This window comes from Carettochelys insculpta, chromosome 1 (assembly GCF_033958435.1).
Source record: "Carettochelys insculpta isolate YL-2023 chromosome 1, ASM3395843v1, whole genome shotgun sequence".
In the NCBI taxonomy this organism is placed as follows: domain Eukaryota; kingdom Metazoa; phylum Chordata; order Testudines; family Carettochelyidae; genus Carettochelys; species Carettochelys insculpta.
Window position 1 is genome coordinate 31,701,417 of NC_134137.1, and position 19,720 is coordinate 31,721,136.

At 44.3% G+C, this 19,720-nt stretch overlaps 1 protein-coding gene across 1 annotated transcript in view; it reads left to right on the forward strand.

Moving 5' to 3' along the window:
• The first annotated feature begins 1,567 nt into the window (after positions 1-1,567).
• The window catches only part of DEUP1 (deuterosome assembly protein 1), a 118,789-nt gene continuing 100,636 nt past the window's right edge, over positions 1,568-19,720 (forward strand). The window contains exons 1-3 of the mRNA XM_074984034.1: positions 1,568-1,611; positions 4,768-4,939; positions 11,956-12,051. Coding sequence (XP_074840135.1) covers positions 1,568-1,611; positions 4,768-4,939; positions 11,956-12,051 — 312 coding nt within the window. The remainder of the gene's footprint in view (positions 1,612-4,767; positions 4,940-11,955; positions 12,052-19,720) is intronic.

Below are 19,720 nucleotides of genomic sequence, written 5' to 3' on the forward strand. Positions count from 1 at the left end.
CGAGGTTTCCCTGTGGACAGAGGCTGCCCACGCAGACGTGGCCACTCAGCCCCAACCTTCCCCACCCCTGCCATTGCCTGCCCCATCCCCCTGCACTCAGGCCCCCATCCCAGCCCTGACCCTGGTGACTCATGAGAGCTATGAGCCAGGAACCCCCTGCTGAGATTTTACTGGCAGAAGCCGGGTGCCCCCACTCTGCCCCCGCCTCCTTAGGGCTGCGGTCACCTGCGGCCCTGCCCTGCCCCACGGTGCTCGCTGCTCTCTCGGCCGGCCCCTGGCCAGTGCAAGCGGCGCCCCGCCTCTCAGCTCCTGAGCGTCTGGCTCTCCTAGGGCCGCCCCAGCGCCTTTCCTCAGCCAGCCGCCGCCCCCGGCCTTTCGCGTCTCCCTGGTAACCGGGGAAGCCGGCGGGCCTGTCCCGTAACCGCCGCGGCTAGCGCGGAGGCGGGAGCCGGGGCGGGACGGCGCAGGTGGCTGCGAGCGCCGCGATCGGGGGCCGGGCCGCGGCCGGCGCCCGCCCGCCCCGGGGAGCAGAGAAGCCGCAGGAGGAGCGGAGAGCGGGTCCCGCGCTAGAGTGCGACGGCTGCGGTCTGGAGGTGGCTCCACCACCCGCCCTGTTACTGCCAAAGAGCCGGGGACCTGCCCCAGGTCAGTGCCAGCCTCGCCCCGCCGGTCTCTCCCCACAGAGCCGGGGCTTCCCCCCGGCCAGCCTCGCCCCCACCGGTGTCTGACCCCCCCCATGTCAGTGCCAGCCTCACCCTGACCAGTCCTTCCCCACAGGCCAGCCTCACCCCTGGTCCTTGCTCCCCAGGCCAGGCTCACCCCCACCGGTCCCTGCCCCCCCCATGTCAGCCTCAGTCCCACCGGTCCCTGCCCCCCCCCATGTCAGCCTCAGTCCCACCGGTCCCTGCCCCCCCCATGTCAGCCTCACTCCCACCAGTCCCTGCCCCCACATGGCAGCCTCAGTCCCACTGGTTCCTGCCTGCACAGAGCCAGGGCTTCCCCCCAGGCCAGGCTCATCCTGACCAGTCCATGCCCCACAGAGCCAGGGCTTCCCCACCATGCTAGCCTCATCCTGGCTAGTCCCTGTCCCCCATGTCAGCCTCCCTGCCAGCTTCATCTCTACTGGTCCCTGTCCTTGAAGAGCCAGGGCCTCCCCCCATACTAGTGCCAGCCTTATGCTGTGTAGTTACTGCTCTCAGTCCCAACTGACACGTCTTCTCTTCCATGGTGACTACTGGCTGCTCTATCCCTACAGTTACATCACAGCCACCTCTGGGCAAAGCCAGGGGTTCTCTAAATCCCAGTGTTGCATCAACTCCCACAGCTGCTGTCACAGAGTTGGGGTTAGTCCGTATCTCAGTGCAATGCACACTGTGAGCTAGCTATTCCATGGAGCTACTCCACAATTCAGTTTGCATTGGGTATTTGCAATTAAAAAGTTACAAAATTTAAAAAATGAAACATTCCATACATAGCAAATGACTATATAAGTATACATACATGAGTCTACATTGTTTTATTTCATTGTTTGCTTTTGACAGATTAAAAGAGCAATACAGAGGGGAAAATGGAGCAGAAATTGCAAGTGTTGCAGGAGCAAGTTGAGGTTGGGTAAGCACTGACTTCTGTTTTGGGGGTTGGAGCCGTAAACGGAATTTTTGTTTTGTTTTGTTTTGTTTTTTCCTTTGGAAGGTTGTAGAATTTGCAAGTGTAAAGTTTTAAGATAATTCCCCTGTGTTCTTCTTTGTTTTTTCCATGTATATACATAGAAGTACAGAGAAGTACTAGTCACTCTTCTCTTGGTGGTCACTCGATAACAAGTAGGACATCTTCATGTCCCATGTAATGCCAGTATTTAAAAAGAGCTCTAGAGGCAATCCTGGTAATTACACACCAGTCAATCTAATGTTGATAATGGGCAAACTAGTTAAAACCATAGTAAAGAATAAAATTGTCCGACACATAGAAGAACATAATTTGTTGGGCACAAGTCAACATGGGCTGCTTCTACACTTGCCCCCTCCCATCAGAGAAGCCATGGTAATGAAGCAATTCGAAGCAGGCTAATGAGGCGCTAATGTGCATAATGCAGTGCCTCATCAGCATAATGGCAGCTGTGCGAATTTCAAAGTGCAGACTTCAAATTGCAGATTGACATTGTAGATGCAGGCAGCTTCGAAATAAGTGCCCCACTTCAACATTCCCTTACTCCCACAAAACTAGATCGGAGTAAGGGAATGTCGAAGTGGGACACTTATTTCTAAGCCGCCCGCATCTACACTGTCAATCTGCAATTCGAAGTCTGCACTTTGAAATTTGTGCAGCTGTCATTATGCTAATGAGGTGCTGAATATGCACATTAGGACCTCATTAGCCTGCTACAAATTGCCTCATTACCATGCCACCTCCAACGGGAGCGGGCAAGTGTAGAAGCTGCCATCATTTCTGTAAAGGGAAATCATGTTTTACTAATCTATTAGAGTTCTGTGAAGGGATCAACAAACACGTGGACGGGGGGGATCCAGTAGATATAGTGTGCTTAGATTTCCAGAAAGCCTTTGACAAAGTCCCTCACCAAAGGATCTTATGTAAATTAAGTTATCAGGGGATAAAAAGGGAAGATCCTTTCATGGATTGGGAATTGATTAAAAGACAGGAAACAAAAGGTAGGAATAAATGGTAAATTTTCAGAATGGAGAGGGGTAACTAGTAGTGTTCCCCCAGGGTCAGTACTAGGACCAATCCTATTCAACTTATTTGTAAATGATCTCGAGAAAGAGTAAACTGGGATGTGGCAAAGTTGGTAGACAATACTAAATTGCTCAGGATAGTTAAGACTAACCCAGACTGTGAAGAATGTCAGAAGGATCTCACAAAACTGAGTGACTGGGCAACAAAATGGCAAATGAAATTTAATGTGGATAAATGAAAAGTAGTGCACATTGGATAAAAAATAACGCCAACAATGCATACAATATGATGAGGGTTAATTTAGCTACAGCTAATCAGGAAAGAGATCTTGGAGTCATCAGCGGTAGTTCTCTGAAAACACTCATGCAGTGTGCAGTGCCAGTCAAAATAGCAAACAGGATGTTAAGAATCATTAAAAAAAGAGAGAGCGTAAAAAGGAGAATATCTTATTGCTCTTATATAAAACCGTGATACACCCACATCTTGAATACTGCATAAAAATGTGGTCACCTCATCTCAACAAACACATATTGACATTAGAACAGGTTCAGAAAAGAGCAACTAAAATGATTAGGGATTTGGAACTGGTCCCTGATGAAGAGAGATTAAAGAGAATAGGACTTTTCATCTTAGAAAAGAGGAGACTGAGGGGGGATATGAAAAAGGTTTATAAAATTATAAGTGGTGTGGAGAAAGTGAACAAAGAAAAATTATTTACTTGTTCCCATAATATAAGAACAGGGGGACACCTAATGAAATTAATGGGGAGCAGTTTTAAAACAAATAAAAGGAAATTCTTCTTCACACAGCACATAGTCAAAATGCGGAACTCCTTGCCAGAGGAGGATATGAAGGCTAGGACTTCCGCCACCCCCCTGCAGCCTCATGGGCCCTGGGAGCCAGAGTCCTTGCCAGCACCACAGCAGCACAGGGGCCAGAGCCCCTATCGGCCCCCAGCAGCACAGGAGATAGGAGCCAGAGCCCTTGCCAGCCCCACAGCAGCGCGGGCGCTAGAGCCCTCACTGCCCCAGGCATCCCCACGGTGGGAAGCTGGCAGGGGGCACAGAACCCCACTGACAGCTTCAGCAGCGGGAACCCCAGTGGTGGCAGCAGGGGAGGGGTAGCTGGCTGAGTACCAGTTCCTCTATTTTCACAAAAATAGCACTATAGCTTTATATATGCTTCACAGCTGGCTATGACAGCTGTCTTAGAAAAGCTGAGGAATATGCTTATTGTCCAGAAATTAATATATTTGTTATATGTGTTACACCTGCAGGTTGTTGATAACCACTTGCAGAAAAGTAACAGAGAGATAGCCCTGTTAGTCTGTATTCTATGAAAACAAAAAAGCAGTCATGTAGCACTTTAAAGACTAACAAAATAATGTATTAGGTGATGAGCTTTTGTGGGACAGACCCACTTCTTCAGATCATAGCCTTACCAGAACAGACTCACTTGCAGAAAGAGACTTACCACATGAGCTGCCCACCTCACTATGAAAAAAAAGTTGGAATTGACTTACTTACCTTCAAGGAAAAACAGTACTTCATTACAATAAACTGTTATTCATATTTTTGAGAGACTGATACCCTGCCTGATACAAGAACCAAGTCAGAGATTATCTGTACCCCTCTCATAGTCATTGGTGCTGGCATGTCTCTGACTGCCTTGATCTTTAAACCTCCCACACCCGTGATACCAGCGTCTTCAAGTTTGGCATTATGGCTTAAATACTCAAAGATAATTAGGGCATCTAGCTGCCTTTGATATCATGGCTTTTAAACTGTTTACCGCTGTAAACTGCATATGTAGCTCTCCAATATATGTTGTAGACTATGTGTGTGGCCCTGAGGATGTCACATGGGCTGCAGTTATGTGTTATGTGGACTGTAGGTTGAGAACATTGCTATGAAAGTTAGGAACCTAAATTCTTTGAGGATCCCAGCCTATGCATCTCACCTTCCTGAAAAAGCTATTTATACAGAAAGCTATCCTTAATGAAGCAATGGGTTCTGGTCAATTAGGAAAGAAAAATATAACTTCATTTATATGAAATATGTGTGCTTATATTATTAGAGCTTCTCCATGTGAGGCTGAGCTTCAGGAATTAATCCACCGCATTGACAACATGGTAAACAACAAGAAATTGGAATGGGAAAGGAAGGTGCAAGCGTTGGAGGCAAAAATGAATATCCGGGACAAAGAATTAGCGAATGCCCAAAGCAAGCTGGATCTAAAAGGTCAAGAGGTACTTAAATGAATACCATGTCCTATAAAGAAAGCATTTAAGTCTGGAAGTTAGTCAATAGCATGTTTTATGAATATGCTGGTTCAGTATATCACATCAGAATACAAAACAAGTTTTTTAAATATCAGTAATTATCTCTGATATTTTGTATTAAAATTTGGTTCTGCTCTGAAAAAATGACTGTAAAATGTCATTGAGAGGTCTAATATTTAGTGTATCTCAATTATGTCCACTTCAAATATGTCCACTGGTTACAAATTAAAAGTTGATTTGATGTTTTTACTCCATTCCAGTCCAGCTAATTCAATCTGAGATTTTAAAGTCAAAATGGGTCATTTCCTTGTTGTGCTTCTTCACTAATTATAAAGTTTCTTCCAACCAAACTAGGTCTTCATTTGCATCTGGGAAATTCCCTCATCATCATTATTATTTATATTGCAGTACAAGTTAAACGTCCCTCATTCAGCACCCTCAGGATCTGATCAATGAGAGAATTTGCTGAATTACAGAAGGTCAATGTTGTCTAGCAGTATTACCAACAGTTCCACTGTTTGCTGGGTGCTTAAAAGACATTTAGGAGTAAATTACAGCTAAATAAGAGCACATAACACTGAGAGCCAGGACTGGTGGTTGTAGACAAATTTTATGGGACGACAGGAAACTTGGCCACACCCACGATAAGTGGTCATCCAGCTAACCAAAGTCATGCTGTGTAAAAGATGTTGCCAAAGTGAGTGAGTGCTGCACCAAAGAGGTTCAATTTGACCATCTAGGAACACAGAAATTTAGAGGGGTTTTCTCCTAGACTTGGGTTGTCCAATCCATGGCCCACAGGCCTGAATCCAGCCTCTGGAGCCTTTTTATCTAGTTTGCGCTGCCAGCAGCACTGCCATTTTTCTGGTGCCTCTTGCATAAGCCCAGGCTCCAGCCGGCACGGCTCCTGCCAGTGCAGCTTGCATGGGTCCTGGCTCCAGCCAGCATGGCTCACATGGGCCCTGACTTGGGCCCTGATGCAGGCATGGCTCAAGTCCCAGCTCACGCAGCTCCTGCTTCTCCTGAAGTGGTGGCAGCTCTGGTAAGTCACCACATTCAGTTTGTGCTGAGGGTGCCTGGCTCTGGGGGAGGATAAGGGTATTTATTTAGAGAAGGGAGGTCCTGGCTGTGGGGGATGGGGGGATTGGTTTAAAGTGGGGAGACTGGGGGTGCCTGGCTCTGGGGAAAAGGAGGATTGGGTTAAAGTGGGGAGCTGGGGCTGCCTGGCTCTGGAGACAGGAGGGGGGACTGGGGATTTTGCGTCTCTGAAAATAGCGTGTACTGAGATACTTACAATTTTTTTTTTGATAAAGGGGTACTTTATAAAAAAAGATTAAAAACACTGGAGTAGAACTCAGTTTAATTGCTTTAACAGCTGGCAGAAAGGATCTGGACATTAAACCAATTAAACTGAGTCCTATTCTTTCAGCGCAGCAGGGAGCTGCCCCTGCCACAATGTTCAGTGGGTGGTTTTGGGCAGGGGGGTTTAAGGCTCAGGGCAGTTTGGGGCTGCAGGGGATCTAAGGCTGGGAGTTGGGGGTGGTTTGGGGCTGCAACGGGTTTAAGCCTGAGGGTAGGAGGTGATGAGTTGGGGCTATTTGATGTTCGGTCCTTGGAACGTAAAAAATTGCTGTGTGGCTCCCCCCACCATGAGAAAAGGTTGGACAGCCCTGTCCTAGACACTTTACAGATGCAGTCTTATCTACGGAATATATGTTCACAAACAGTAATGCAGTCCTGATGTCTCCCAAGAGTTTACATATGTTTAATTCATGTTTAGTAAAGAAATTGTGACAAAAATCCATCCTGCAAACTCTTAGATATGTTGGCGCTGCAGAATTAATAAGCGTAAAAATTAGCAAAAAAAATTTTTGTCACTATTGAAAGCAGGTTTGATTTTCTATGCATATATGAAAGTTGATCTGTGCAGCAAGGTGCTATTTTACCTTTTTCACTATCTGCAATTACAACCCATCCTATCACACAGACTTACCTACATTTTGTTGCCCCAATGCTTGTAAGTGTAATTTCAGTGGGATTTTTTATGTTTTTTTAAAGTAATGCATTAACTTGTGCATATTAAAAGAGACAAATAAAGAAGTTAGTTGTTGCCCTAAATGGGTGATGGGCACTGCTTATTTTATGAGGCTGGTCCAGCAAAAATTACATGCAGATATGAATGTGCCCCGTGCTCAACTCAACATCTGATGTCAGGGCTGGTCTAAAGAATTGCTCCTAAAACAAGATCCTTCATTATATAATTATATAATGCTATATTCAAATTATAATGCAAATATGCAATGGGCTTTTGGATACATAATCTCAAACTGAAGCAATTTAGGGTATATCTGCACTGCTGGGAAGATTGACCCACTCAGGGTTGGTCTTCCAGAGTTTGATTTTGCATGTCTGGTAGAGAAGTGCAAAATTGAACTATCTGGGGTCAGCAGTCAACCCCTGCACTCCTCAATATTGGGAGGAGTAAGGAGGTCAATGGGAGATCAGTGGGAGAGTTTCTACCAGTGATCTCCCTCTGTATAGCTGGCCAGGTAAGTTGATTGCAGAAAAGTCAATTCTAGCTATTCAGTTGCCATAACTAGAATTGCATATCTGCAATTGACTTATCTGCCTGGTGTAGACCAAGTCTCAGTTTTGTAGTATCTAATTTTTATTTTTGATAACTTGTTAAAATTTGGGCTATTAAGCCATTAACACATTAACCATGATTAATCACAGAATTACACTGTTAATAACAGAATATCATTTATTTAAATAGTTGTGGATGTTTCCTAAATTTTCAAATATATTGATTTAAATTACAAAACAGAATACAATGTATACAATACTCACTTTATATTTATTTTTATTACAAATATTTGCACTGTAAAATACAGGATGAACCTCTTTAGTCCAGCACACCCTGGTCCAACAACATTTGTGGTCCAGCATGATTTTAGTTAGCCACATGTCCACTTATCATGAGTATGGCCAAGTTTCCTGTGGTCCCATAAAGTTTGTTTACAACTACTAGTCTTGGCTATAAATGTTCTGTGCTGTCATTTAGCTCAAATTTGCCCCTAAATGTCCTGTAAGAGCCCAGTAAATACTGGAAGTGTTGGTCATACTGCTAGACAAAATTGACCTCCTGTGGTCCTGCAAATTCTCTGATTCAGCACTGATCAGGTCCCAAGGGTTCCAGACTAGAGAGGTTTAACCTGCAATATTTTTTAGGTTCCTCATTACAAGTGCGATCGATCATGAAAGTTCAATTTACAAATGTAGAATTATGTGCACAAAACTAACTTCATTCAAAAGTAAAACAATGTAAAATTTTAGTGCCTACAGTTCCACCAAGGCCTCCTTTTTGTTCCTCCAATCTCTTAAACAAACAAGTTTGTTTACATTTGCAGGAGATAATGCTTTCAGGTTTTTTGTTTACAATATCACATGAAAGTGAGCAAATGAGTTTGTGTGGCACTGTTTTAGCAGGTGTCCCAAGATATTCATGTACCATATGTGCTAAGGATTTGTATGTCCCTTCAGCCACCATTCCAGAGGACATGTGTCCATGCTGATGATGTATTCTGGTCAGTGCTTTTTTTATAAAAAATGAGGAGCCGGTACTCAGCTTGCTTCCTGTCCTCCTCCCCAGCCAGTCCAGTGGCTGGGGCTGCCAAAGGGCCAGTACTCAGTATTGGCAAGTACCAGCACAAAAAACCACTGGTTCAGGCTGATAATGATCCAAAGCACTGTGGACCAATGCATGTTCATTTTCATCATCTGAGTCATATGCCACCAGCAGAAGGCTGTTTTTATTTTTTTTCTGGTGGTTCAGGTTTTGTAGTTTTTGCATTGAAATATTCCTATTTTAAAACTTCTGAAAGAATGCTCTACAACTCCACCCTCTAAGATTTATGGAAGGTATGTCAGATTCTTAAACCTTGAATCGAGTACTGTAGCTATCTTTAGAAATGTCATAGTGGTACCTTCTTTGTGTTTTGTCAGTTCTTCAGTGAAAGTATTAAAACAAATATGTGCCAAATCATCATCCGAGACTGTATAACAGGAAATATATGGCAGTATGTGGGTAAAACAGAGCAGGAGACATGCAGTTTTCTCCCAAAGAATTCAGATTGAATTAATACACTTTTTTAAATGAACATCATCAGCATTGAAGCATATCCTCTGGAATGGTGGTCAAAGCATGAAGGGACATATGAATATTTATCACATTTGGCATGTAAATGCCTTACAATGTTAGTTACAAAAGTGCCATATGAACCCCTATTCTCATTTTCAGATGACATTATATATAAGAAGTGGGCAGCATTATCTCCATAAATGTAATCAGATTTGTTTCTAAAGCTACATCTACACTATGAGATAAAATCAAATTTAAAGGAGTTAGCTTGATATTGAAACATCACTGTCTTCACTGTAAATACTATTAGCTGGAATTAGTGAACCCTAATACCAATAACAAAATGTCAACAATATGAGATGGGTATAGCATCAATTTAAAATTTTAAATTTTGTGTAACCCTTCTATTAATGCCAGATGCCTGCCAGAAGGGCCAGGTTCAACTCCTGTGGGGTTTTGCTGTCAAGGATACAACCAACTGGCTCGAGCCCCCACCCAGTGGCCTGGGACAATTTCACTCCCATGCTGGGTGCCTGTAAGGCGGTTCTCCCCGCCTCGCAAGCACAGAGTCTGAGATAGAAATGGCTTGTTTAATGACCATAACCTACCCCAAGGTTACAGTGACAGATGCAGTATATCTAAGCAAAGAAGAGACAAACCTCTTTACCAAGATACCATCCCCATATGCAGTAGAACCAAGTCTCTTGCTGGGGTTCTTGGCTCTTTACCCCACACACAGTCACAGGGTGTACCTTCTGCGGTGCAGTCCCAAACCCAAAGCCCACCGATACATCACCAGGGCAGTACTAGCTGTCCACTTGTCTGCAGCCTCCCCTTGCTGCCACTGGTCACCCGCCAGTCACTGTTATCCACCGCTCCTCCTACCAGCCACCCACCAGTCACTATTATCTGCTGCTTCTCCTACCTGCTGGGTGCCATCATCACTCCCAATGCCACTGCTTAGGATTGCCCTGAGGCACAGCCCTGTGATTTTAGCTCTGCATGGCCGGAGCTGCCACTCTGTGATTTCAGCTCTTAATATCTTTAGTATGGGGTTTCACAAACACCCTAGTATCCAGCTCTATCTTTCAACAGATAGGGAGGATTAGTCAAGCCAGTCTTACAGCTATATGGCTAAGGCATAGGCAGGGCTAAGACACTCAGCAAGCTGGCTAAAACACTACCCCTCCCTTTCTCCTTTACAATGCTTTAAACCAGGAAGCCCTGTGTAATCAATGTCTTACACAGCTATGGCGACTGCCCTGTCCCCCCCACAACAACCCAGAGCATTGGTGAGATCTCACAACTCCCGCACTAAGTGTCAGCTTAAATTGTGATTTTACAACTACATGTTTACAATAGACCAAATCTCATGGCTTACTTGCTACCCATTAGGCTTTGCCTGAAAAGATATCACACATGCACACCTTTGCATTCTCATGCAAATGATCTCTGGGAGACACATTCCTCCCAGCCTCAGTATCACACCTGCAGCCCTTTGCATTCTCATGCAGATGACCTCTGGGAGACACATTCCTCCCAGCCTTCAGCAGCATTGCATTCCTTCTGCCACATTCCCTACATCTGCATAAAGACTAGTGTGAAAGCATCATGTCTTTAATTCAAATTTATTAGCCTTCAGAAGTGTACCGTATGTATCCGACAAAGCTACGCAGTGATCCTCCATGTATGGCCACTTCCTTCTCCACTGCTCTCCAGGGGGTGTGCAGGAAGAAGGTCACAGGAAGCCTGCAAATGTTTGATTGAATTAGAATTTGAATTCTGCAGTGCCCAGACCTGTAAGTAGGAAGGTCTTAATGCATAGCCAACTGAATCAGGTAGGAGTGGACAGCACTGGTAGCACGTCTGCTCTCTGCCATACTAACATCTGCCGAGGACACGCAGCACAGGGAACTTGGGTTGGTATGGGAGAGGTCTGAATTCTGTTACTGGGTGCTCTGAATTCTGGGACAGTGGTTTACATTCTAGGCTTCTAACATGAAACACCCACAAGCAACTGGGGCTAAGGCACTATGAGATAGGTACCCACAATGCACTCTTCATGCTGTTGAACTTGCATAGTTTTTTTTTTTTTTTGTTTTTGAGTGCAGTTATGTAACAAAATAAATCTGCATTTGTAAGTTTCACTTTCACAATAAAGACATTGCATTATAGTACTTGTATGAGGTGAATTGAAAAATACTGTTTATCATTTTCCAGTGCAAATATTTGTAATGAAAATAAGTGAGCAGTTTAAAGTTTGTATTGTGTTATAGTTTAAATTAATATATTTGAAAATATAGAAAAACATCCAAAATATGAAATCAATTTCAGTTGACATTCTATTTTAATGCTGTGATTAAAACTTTGATTAATCATGGTTAATTTTTTTAATCCTGATTCATTTTCAGTAGTTGTATGAGTTAGCTGTGATTACTTGACAGCCCCAGTTAAATAAGTACAATAGGTTATAAAAGGGAAGCTACAACTATTTGGGCATATTTGCAGAATGAACGATGAATGAAAAATCAAGACGCTGGTATTTGGCATAATGGATGGTTCAAATAGGAGAGGCAGACCCCACAGAGAATGGATAGATGATATAGTAGATTGGTGCGGAGCTAGTCTACAGAAAGTAAGCCACTCTGCACTGGACAGGAACGATGGAAAGGAATAGTGAGAGAGACATCAGACACCAAGGGGTGCTGAGCCCACTGTTATTGATAATGATGAAAAGATATGCCTTAGGAACAACAGTTCAATTTACAATTTTGTCTGTTAAATATTAATATTGTAGGAAATATTTGAAAAAAGTAAAAATTAATGTTTGTTTTAAACGTAGGTAGGGCTACTTCAACAGAAATTAGACAACTTGCAGAAGACTAAATATGAGATGGCTTGGAATTTTGAAGCTCAACTTCAAGCACTGAAGTCTCAAGTAAGGAAAATGTCAGATTCAGTATTTTACAGTGGTTCAGAATTTTCAGGTTAGTTTAGTAGATTTTGAACAGTTTCCCAAACTTACTTTATTATTTTATATTTCCATTTCTAATCATATCAGCTAATTTCTTGAGAAGTTTCTTACTTTGTTTTGAGAATTTGATTTAATAAATAGAAAGTATTTTTGTACTAGTTCAATTTAGCTTTGTCTACCCTGGCCCCTTCCTTTTGAAAGTGGTGTGCAAAACAGCTGATCAGAAATACAAATGAGGCACCGATTTGCATGTTAATTGACTCTTTTGCATGATGATGGCCACTTGCCTTTCCGGAAGTGCTGTTTTGAAAAACCAAAATAGCCATATGAATGGGTTCCTTTGAAAGGAAGCCCCCCTTTTGAAAGCACCCTTCTTCCTGAAAAAAAATTAGGAAGAAGTGTGCTTTGGAGGCCGTTTTTGCGTGCCCCTTTCGAAAGGGAGAGGCCAGTATAGATGTAGCCTTTTTATTATCTACATTTAAAATTTTATCTTTACCAATTTTCTAAAAAATATTCTGATGTATAATTTAATAGTTGTGTCTTCATGGAATTGTGAATGGTAAGTTCAGTCACACTCTTTAACTTTGGTAACCATATCCGCTTTCATGGATTCAGTTAACATTTCTATCAAGAGAACTCTGAGTCTACTTCTCTACACTGGACTTATTGTTACAGTGTGATCAAAGGACATGCAGAGAGCTTCTGTCAGACTTGTGGACTATGGACCACAAACCCTGCCTGATGAGCTAAAATCACTTAATCAGAGTCATGATAATTATAAGCTGATGCACACAGGCAATCTTGATTTGAGAACCATCTTTATGTTGACATGTTTTAGATTGCTCAAGATTGTCTTATTTTTAAATTAAGATTATTTGTGTTATGAAGAGTTACTGGAAAGCTCTGGAAACAGTCTCGTAGTTTTCAAGTTCATGCCTATTCAAACTAGGTGTGTATGTGTGTGCATGTGCACAGCTGCTGGAAAGGTTTTCGTAGCAACTACCAGCCAGGTCAAATGGGGAGCTGCCTGGAATGGCACCTATGCAAAGCTTATATATGACCCATCCGACCCAGCATCTCCTCAGTTCCTGTCTTACTGCCAGAGATGCTGTTTCTATTGTGTGGCTGGCTATCTGTTGCTATGACACAGTTCCCCAGCTTTCTGTGTAAATAAGTTGTAGATACTTGTGTTTAGCATACCCATTTGTTTTTGGTTCAGTTAGTATTAGGTAGTTGTCAGGTAGGGAAGGTCTTTCTCCTTTTTCTGCCATTTCCCCTCCAATGATTAAAGTAATGAAAATATGTCCCAGGGCTTTAAGCAATGCCGTGACTGCTTAAAATCCATGTCAGTGAGTGACCCTCGTGACTCCTGCCTTCATTGCTCGGGTGAAGCTCATCAAACAGATGAGTGATACCTGCAGACTCATAGGGAGCATGACTTTCAGCTCCAGCAGCTCCTCATGGAGTAGACCCTTCAACTATCACAGTATGGCTCCACACTCTCATCCTTGGTGCATAGCATGCCCTCCTCAGCTCTGGGCTCAGCGCCAAGATGAGGCTTGACTTGTACAAAACCTTTAGCATAGCACCATTCCAGCTCTCCAATGCATGTCTCCATGACACCCAAGTCATTGTCAACAACATCCATCAACAGTGGCTTCATCAACACAGAAGGTACCAAATGCTACAGGGGCCCAAGATCCTGATGCCCCTGCATCGTGCACACTTAGCCCTGTTCTCCTGAACTTGCCCAGAGGTGATCCAGTGCTGGTTTGTCCTTCGTTGATGTCTGATACATAGCGAGCAGTGTGGGGACAATGAGCTCCCTGGTGGGTGCTGTGGCCCCTTCCTGTTGGCACATTTCCTGGGGTAAGCCTGCACCTCTGACTGCGCTTGTCCAGGTGCCATCACCTGACAGCCCGAAATCTCAGCCCTGCTCTGAATTCTGGCACAGCTGTCAAGGCATCCCTGGTCTGATTCGTGGTGCTAGTTGCATTCATGGCCACCTCCTCCATCCCACTCAAATCTGGCCTGTTCACAATGCAGGGCCCCCACTGCAGGCACATCCAGTTCTTGATGCTGCTCTCCTTCCTGGCACTGGTCCTACCCTTGATGCCAGTCCCACTCTCCTTGCCACGATAGCTCTTGGCATTGTTCTGCAAGTGGCCTTTGACATGGGTGATGTGGCAGCCCACTCTATTGATCTGAGCATAGCCATGTGCAGGGTGGCCTGGGCCTTACCACTGGGCCTTCCACTGGAGGTCCAGCAAATGATTCAGGACCTCCCCTTTGATTATGTGGGATTATCCACTTGGGAAACCGACACCTGCCTCCATTGCCTGAAGTACCCTGCCTTGCCATGTCTCCAACAATCTCCACTGGTGGCTGTGTCCCCTGAACGTTCCCTATCACACTTCGCAGCCCACCAAGTCACTGGGTACAGACCTGTCAGCTTTAGGCTTGGGTGCCCATCTGGGATGTCTCACTACTCAGGTGTTACAGACAGTAGAGCTGCAGTCTCTCCACATCAATGTGCATGAGCCCTGGGCCATTCACCTCACTCATCTGGCATTTCTACCTCATCTCTGCAGTTGCTGTGTGGCAGTCTTGATGGACAATACTACGGCCATGTATTACATCAGCTGGTGGGGGTGCATTCCTCCCCATTCTGCTCAGAAACTCTGTGCCTGTGGGAGCTCTGCATTGCCCACTCTATTCACCTGGAAGTGTCTTATCTCCTGGGAATTCAGGACCAGATAGCAGACCATGTCAGTTGTTGGATCCTGACCCACGAGTGGTTGATCCATGTGGATGTCTTCCCCTTGATCTTCTGAAAGTAGAGGTTTTGTAGTTGGACCTCTTTATGTCTTGAAGCAACTGCAAGTGTCCTGCATTCTGCTCCTTCTGTGGCCTCAGCCTGGGCTTCATAGCATGTGCATTCCGCATTCTGTGGGTGCCAGAACCTCTTTACCTCTTTCCTCCATTTCCACTTTTGCACAAGGTGCTTCTCAAGGTTCACAGGGACAGGACAGACATAATCCTCATGGCCCCAGCATGGCCACACCAGCACTGGTAACCCATGTGGATGGAGCTTTCCATGCTTCCACCCAGTCCAAACAGCTCTCTTTCACCAAATCAGAATTCCAATCAAACATGGTATAGACAAGTAAAGAACTATAATTTCGACCTAATGGTGGAAGCATTCCTCACATGATCATAAAATGGAGCATCTGTTCTTTTATAAACTCTCATTTCCCTTCCTCAGTCTTCTATTTTATCTGTGTTTGCCTATATTTAATTGGAGAAATTGACTTGACAAACAAACAGCTTTGTAAATAAGCTGAAAGTGTTTTGGTTGTCATCTAATTACCATTTGCAGTCATTTTAGAAAACAGTTATGAAACAAAATCTGTTTTTGTAACATGCAATGTTTCCATGCATTGCAAATATAGATCGAAGTTTGACCTCTTGTTGATGTTATTGTGACATTAAGCAGAAGACAATGAAAAAAAGAAATCTAGTTTTCCTTTGAGTGATACTATACATACATATTCTGTCGTATGTAAGTGTAAATATAAGTGCCTCTAGTGCACTGGAGTTGGAGACTTTTGCCACCATTACCACGAGGTGGCTTATGCTGCCTTGTTTTCCTTGTGCTCAGAGCCAAGGTCATAAAAGAGGTATGGCTACCACATCCTTCTCAGTTTCTTCATATCATCTATGTCAAGAATTTGAACTCCCTGCCTCTCTTCAGTTAACCAGCCACTAGTGGGAATTTTCTCTGATTAAACATGGTTCTGATTATATTTGATTTAATATAGTTTATTAGTCCTTTTATTTAGGAATTAATTAGGAAAAAATTTCCAAGTTTTAAGCAATGTACCAAATGCTGGGCCATGACTGCTGTCAAATATAGGCACTAAAGCTACCTAATTTGTCTAGGTGAGGGGTGTGTGATGGACAAATGTCCTATTTGCACTTGTTTTCCAGTGAGGCGAAAGAAACAAGGACCTCCTCTATGTGCATCTTATGGAAAAAATAGTGCTTCCCTCTGCAGTGTCTGACTCTGATCACAAGAGAATAAAGTAGCTCAGCCACCGGGAGCACCCCTCCAGCTTCTAAGCCCAAACGTGGCAAAAAAAAAATCCTCTTTTTTTTCCTCCACTGGCCTCCTTGAACCATTTTAAACTTTTTTCTTTATCTGAGAGGTGTTGAAGTTTCATTCTTAACTCTACATGAGTCTACCAGTGCCATGTCAAGGTCAGATCACAAATGATGACACTTACCAGCACTGTCTGAGGTGCTTCCGTCACCTGTGATTCCACTGTTTCATAGAGATTGCAGTCATCTCTGTTACCAAAAATATATTTTCTTATTTGAGTAGTGTCCCTGTTGGTGCTCAATTCTTGATGCTTGAGCGTCCTGATGCCAGCAACTGGAGATTTTTCTAGCAGCATCTTCCATGCTGTGCATGCACTGTGGCATCCCCTCATGCCATTGGTGTCCATTAGTTGCATATGTGACACATGTCCCTGAGCTCCTTCTCTGCCATCCTCAGCACCAGATGGAGCTCCTTCTCTCACCCCTGTATTCAACAGAAAAATGACAAAAAAAAAAAAAGCCCTGTTAATTCCTCTTGGTTTCCTCATACTTCCAATTTTTAAGAATATCCTCTCCCCATCCCTGCACCCTAAAACCAAAAACATTTTTTTCTTCCATCATCATCATCGTCGTCGTCGTCGTCATCATCAACCATGGGCTCAGTGCCTGTTGGTGTCTGATGCCTCTCTCACTATTTCCTTCCATCTTTCCCTGTCCAGTGTGAATGGGCTTAGTTTCTGTAGGCTAGCTCCGCACCAATCTACTGCTGCTGCAGTCACCAACAGCACCGTAGCACCTATGATTCATATCACCTCACCTTCACAAGCATCAGTTGGCACTGAAGCCGCCACATCAGCCAGCACCAGTCATGGCACCTAAGAGATCCTGTTCCAATGTATCATTGCCACCTGCACTGACAGCACCAGCACTAAGTACTACACAAACCTTGGCACTGACACAGGAGTGTCTACAATGACTAGCCATCTTTTATCAGTGCCATTGTCTCCATGCTCCTGTATACAGTTGGTATGCATTTACACAAATCACTGAGTCTTCCACACTCTGTCCAGATACCCACTCTCCAAGTCAGTTACCATTCTGCCATGGGTCTTCAGCCCATTAGACTGATGGATGGATCCACAGAACATTCTAACTGGCATCCCTTTCCATCAGTGAGTCCTGACACTAAACATTACGACTAGTGCATCACTTATGGGAGAGGGAGACCATTTAGGAGCCTTCACAGTCCAAGGCAAATGGTCTTTCACCAAGCAAATGCCCCATATCAACCTTTTAGAACTGAGAGTGATACAGTACATATGCTAGCATTACCTGAATCACATAGCTCACAAGACTATCAGCATTAGGACGGACAACACAACGTGCGTGCATTACATCAATTGGGAAGGCAGTGCGCAATCTCCATCCCCATGCATGGAAGCTCTCAAACTATGGAATTGGTGTCTGGTGCACAATGTTACCCCGTTGCCACTTACCTCCCAAAAGTGTTAAATGTCACAGTAGACATCCTCAGTTGCAAGTATTATGACCACCATGAATGGGAGATAGACACACATGCCCTCAGTTACATGTTTAGCCATTGGGAGAAACCGGACATAGACCTTTCCACAACCAGCCTAATCAAAAATTCCACATTTACTGCTCCAGAGCAGCCTCAGAGAATCACTCCCTTGGGAATACTTTCTCCATCAAAGGTGATGCACCATTACTCTATGCATTCCCACCCCTTCCTGTGCTCCCCATAGTCATCATCAAAATCAGAGCAGAAGAAGCCCATTTGATTCTCATCGCACCAGCATGGTCGAGACAAACATGATGTCCTTACCTCCACAAAATGAGGGTAGCAGATCCATACACCTTTCTGCTTCAGCTCAGTCTTCCTCCCAGAGTCATGGCGGCATTCTCTATCCCAAACCACACAAACTCCACCTCCACATGTAGTTCCTTCATGGCTCCAAGGTGCTGAAAATACCTGCTCAGAAGGAGTAAAACAAATATTAATCAACAGCAGGATTGTTTCCTAGTGGAAACTTTACCTTTACAAATGGACTAGATTCTCTGGGAGGCTCAAATGTAATCACTCCATATGCCCCTAAACGCTTCCCCCCACCCCACATCAGACTACCCATTGCATCTAAGGGAGTCAGGCCTGCCTTTAAATACTATCCGCATACATGTGGCAGTTATAGCAGCCTTTCATTGAACCACTGACAACAGCTCTTTCCTCTCTAACCTGATCACCAAGTGATTCCTCATTGACCTACAAAACGCTTTTCCATCTGTTCACCCACTAGTTTTACCATCTGGGATCTAAACCACATAGCTTAAGATCCTGACAAAACCACCTTTCGAGCCCTTGGCAACTTGCCTTTGGTCATACCTACCTATGAAGGTCTCCTTTCTAGTTGCAGTAACCTCCAACTGAAGAGTAGAGGAGCTTGCCCAACTAATGACTGACCCCATCATACAATTTTCACTACAGCCTTACCACAAATTTCTCCCAAAGGTCCCCTCTCCCTTCCCCATCAATGAATCCATATACTTAGCTGCATTTTTCCCCATGCCACACACTGACCCATCACAGGCTGAATGGCAATAACCTTGACGTCTGTAGAGCATTCATGTTCTACCTTGATCGCACTAAATCCTGGTAAATATCTCCTAGAGTCTTCCTATCATTCATGGAACAATCCAAAGAACAGGCTGTTTCTTCTCAGAGGATCTCCCAGTGGATTTCTTCATCTATCAACACATGCAACACCATCCACAACAAAGAGCCACCAGGCAACATCACTGCCTATCCCACCACAGCCACATCCTCTATAACCGCCTTCCTCAAAAATGTACCTCTCCAGGATATTTGCAAAGCAGCCACTTGGTCATCAGATCACACATTTGCACAACATCACTCTCTTGCATCCTCCATTGCATCATCTATGTCTGTCAAACAGGTGGCCCTATCCTTGGTGACAGTGACAGGACTCCAAACCCACCTCCATGATTTGACCACTACTTTTGAGTCACCCAGAGTGGAGCACCCACAAGGACGCTACTTGAAGAAGTAGAAAGAGTTACTCACCTTGGGCTTGTCTACACTTGTCCCCGACTTCGAAGAGGGCATGTTAATCTGGGAGATGGGAGATTAGTAATTAAGTGCTGTGGTGAATATGCAGCACTTCATTAGGCTAATTCTCCCCACGGCAACTTCAAAGTTCAAACTTTGAAGTTCCAGCATGCGTGTAGCTGCAGACACTTCGAAGTGCCTGCGATACGTCAAAGTGCCTTTACTCACCAAAATTTTGAGGAGTAAAGGCACTTAGACGTAGCACGGGACTCAGAAGTGCCTGCAGCTACATGCATGCCAACACTGCAAAGTTTGACACTTTGAAGTTGCCGCAGGGGAGAATTAGCATAGTGTAATGCTGTGTGTTCACCACAGCACTTCATTAGTAATCTCCCTTTGCCCTGATTAACGTGCCCCCTTTGAAGTTGGGGGCAAGTATAGACAAAC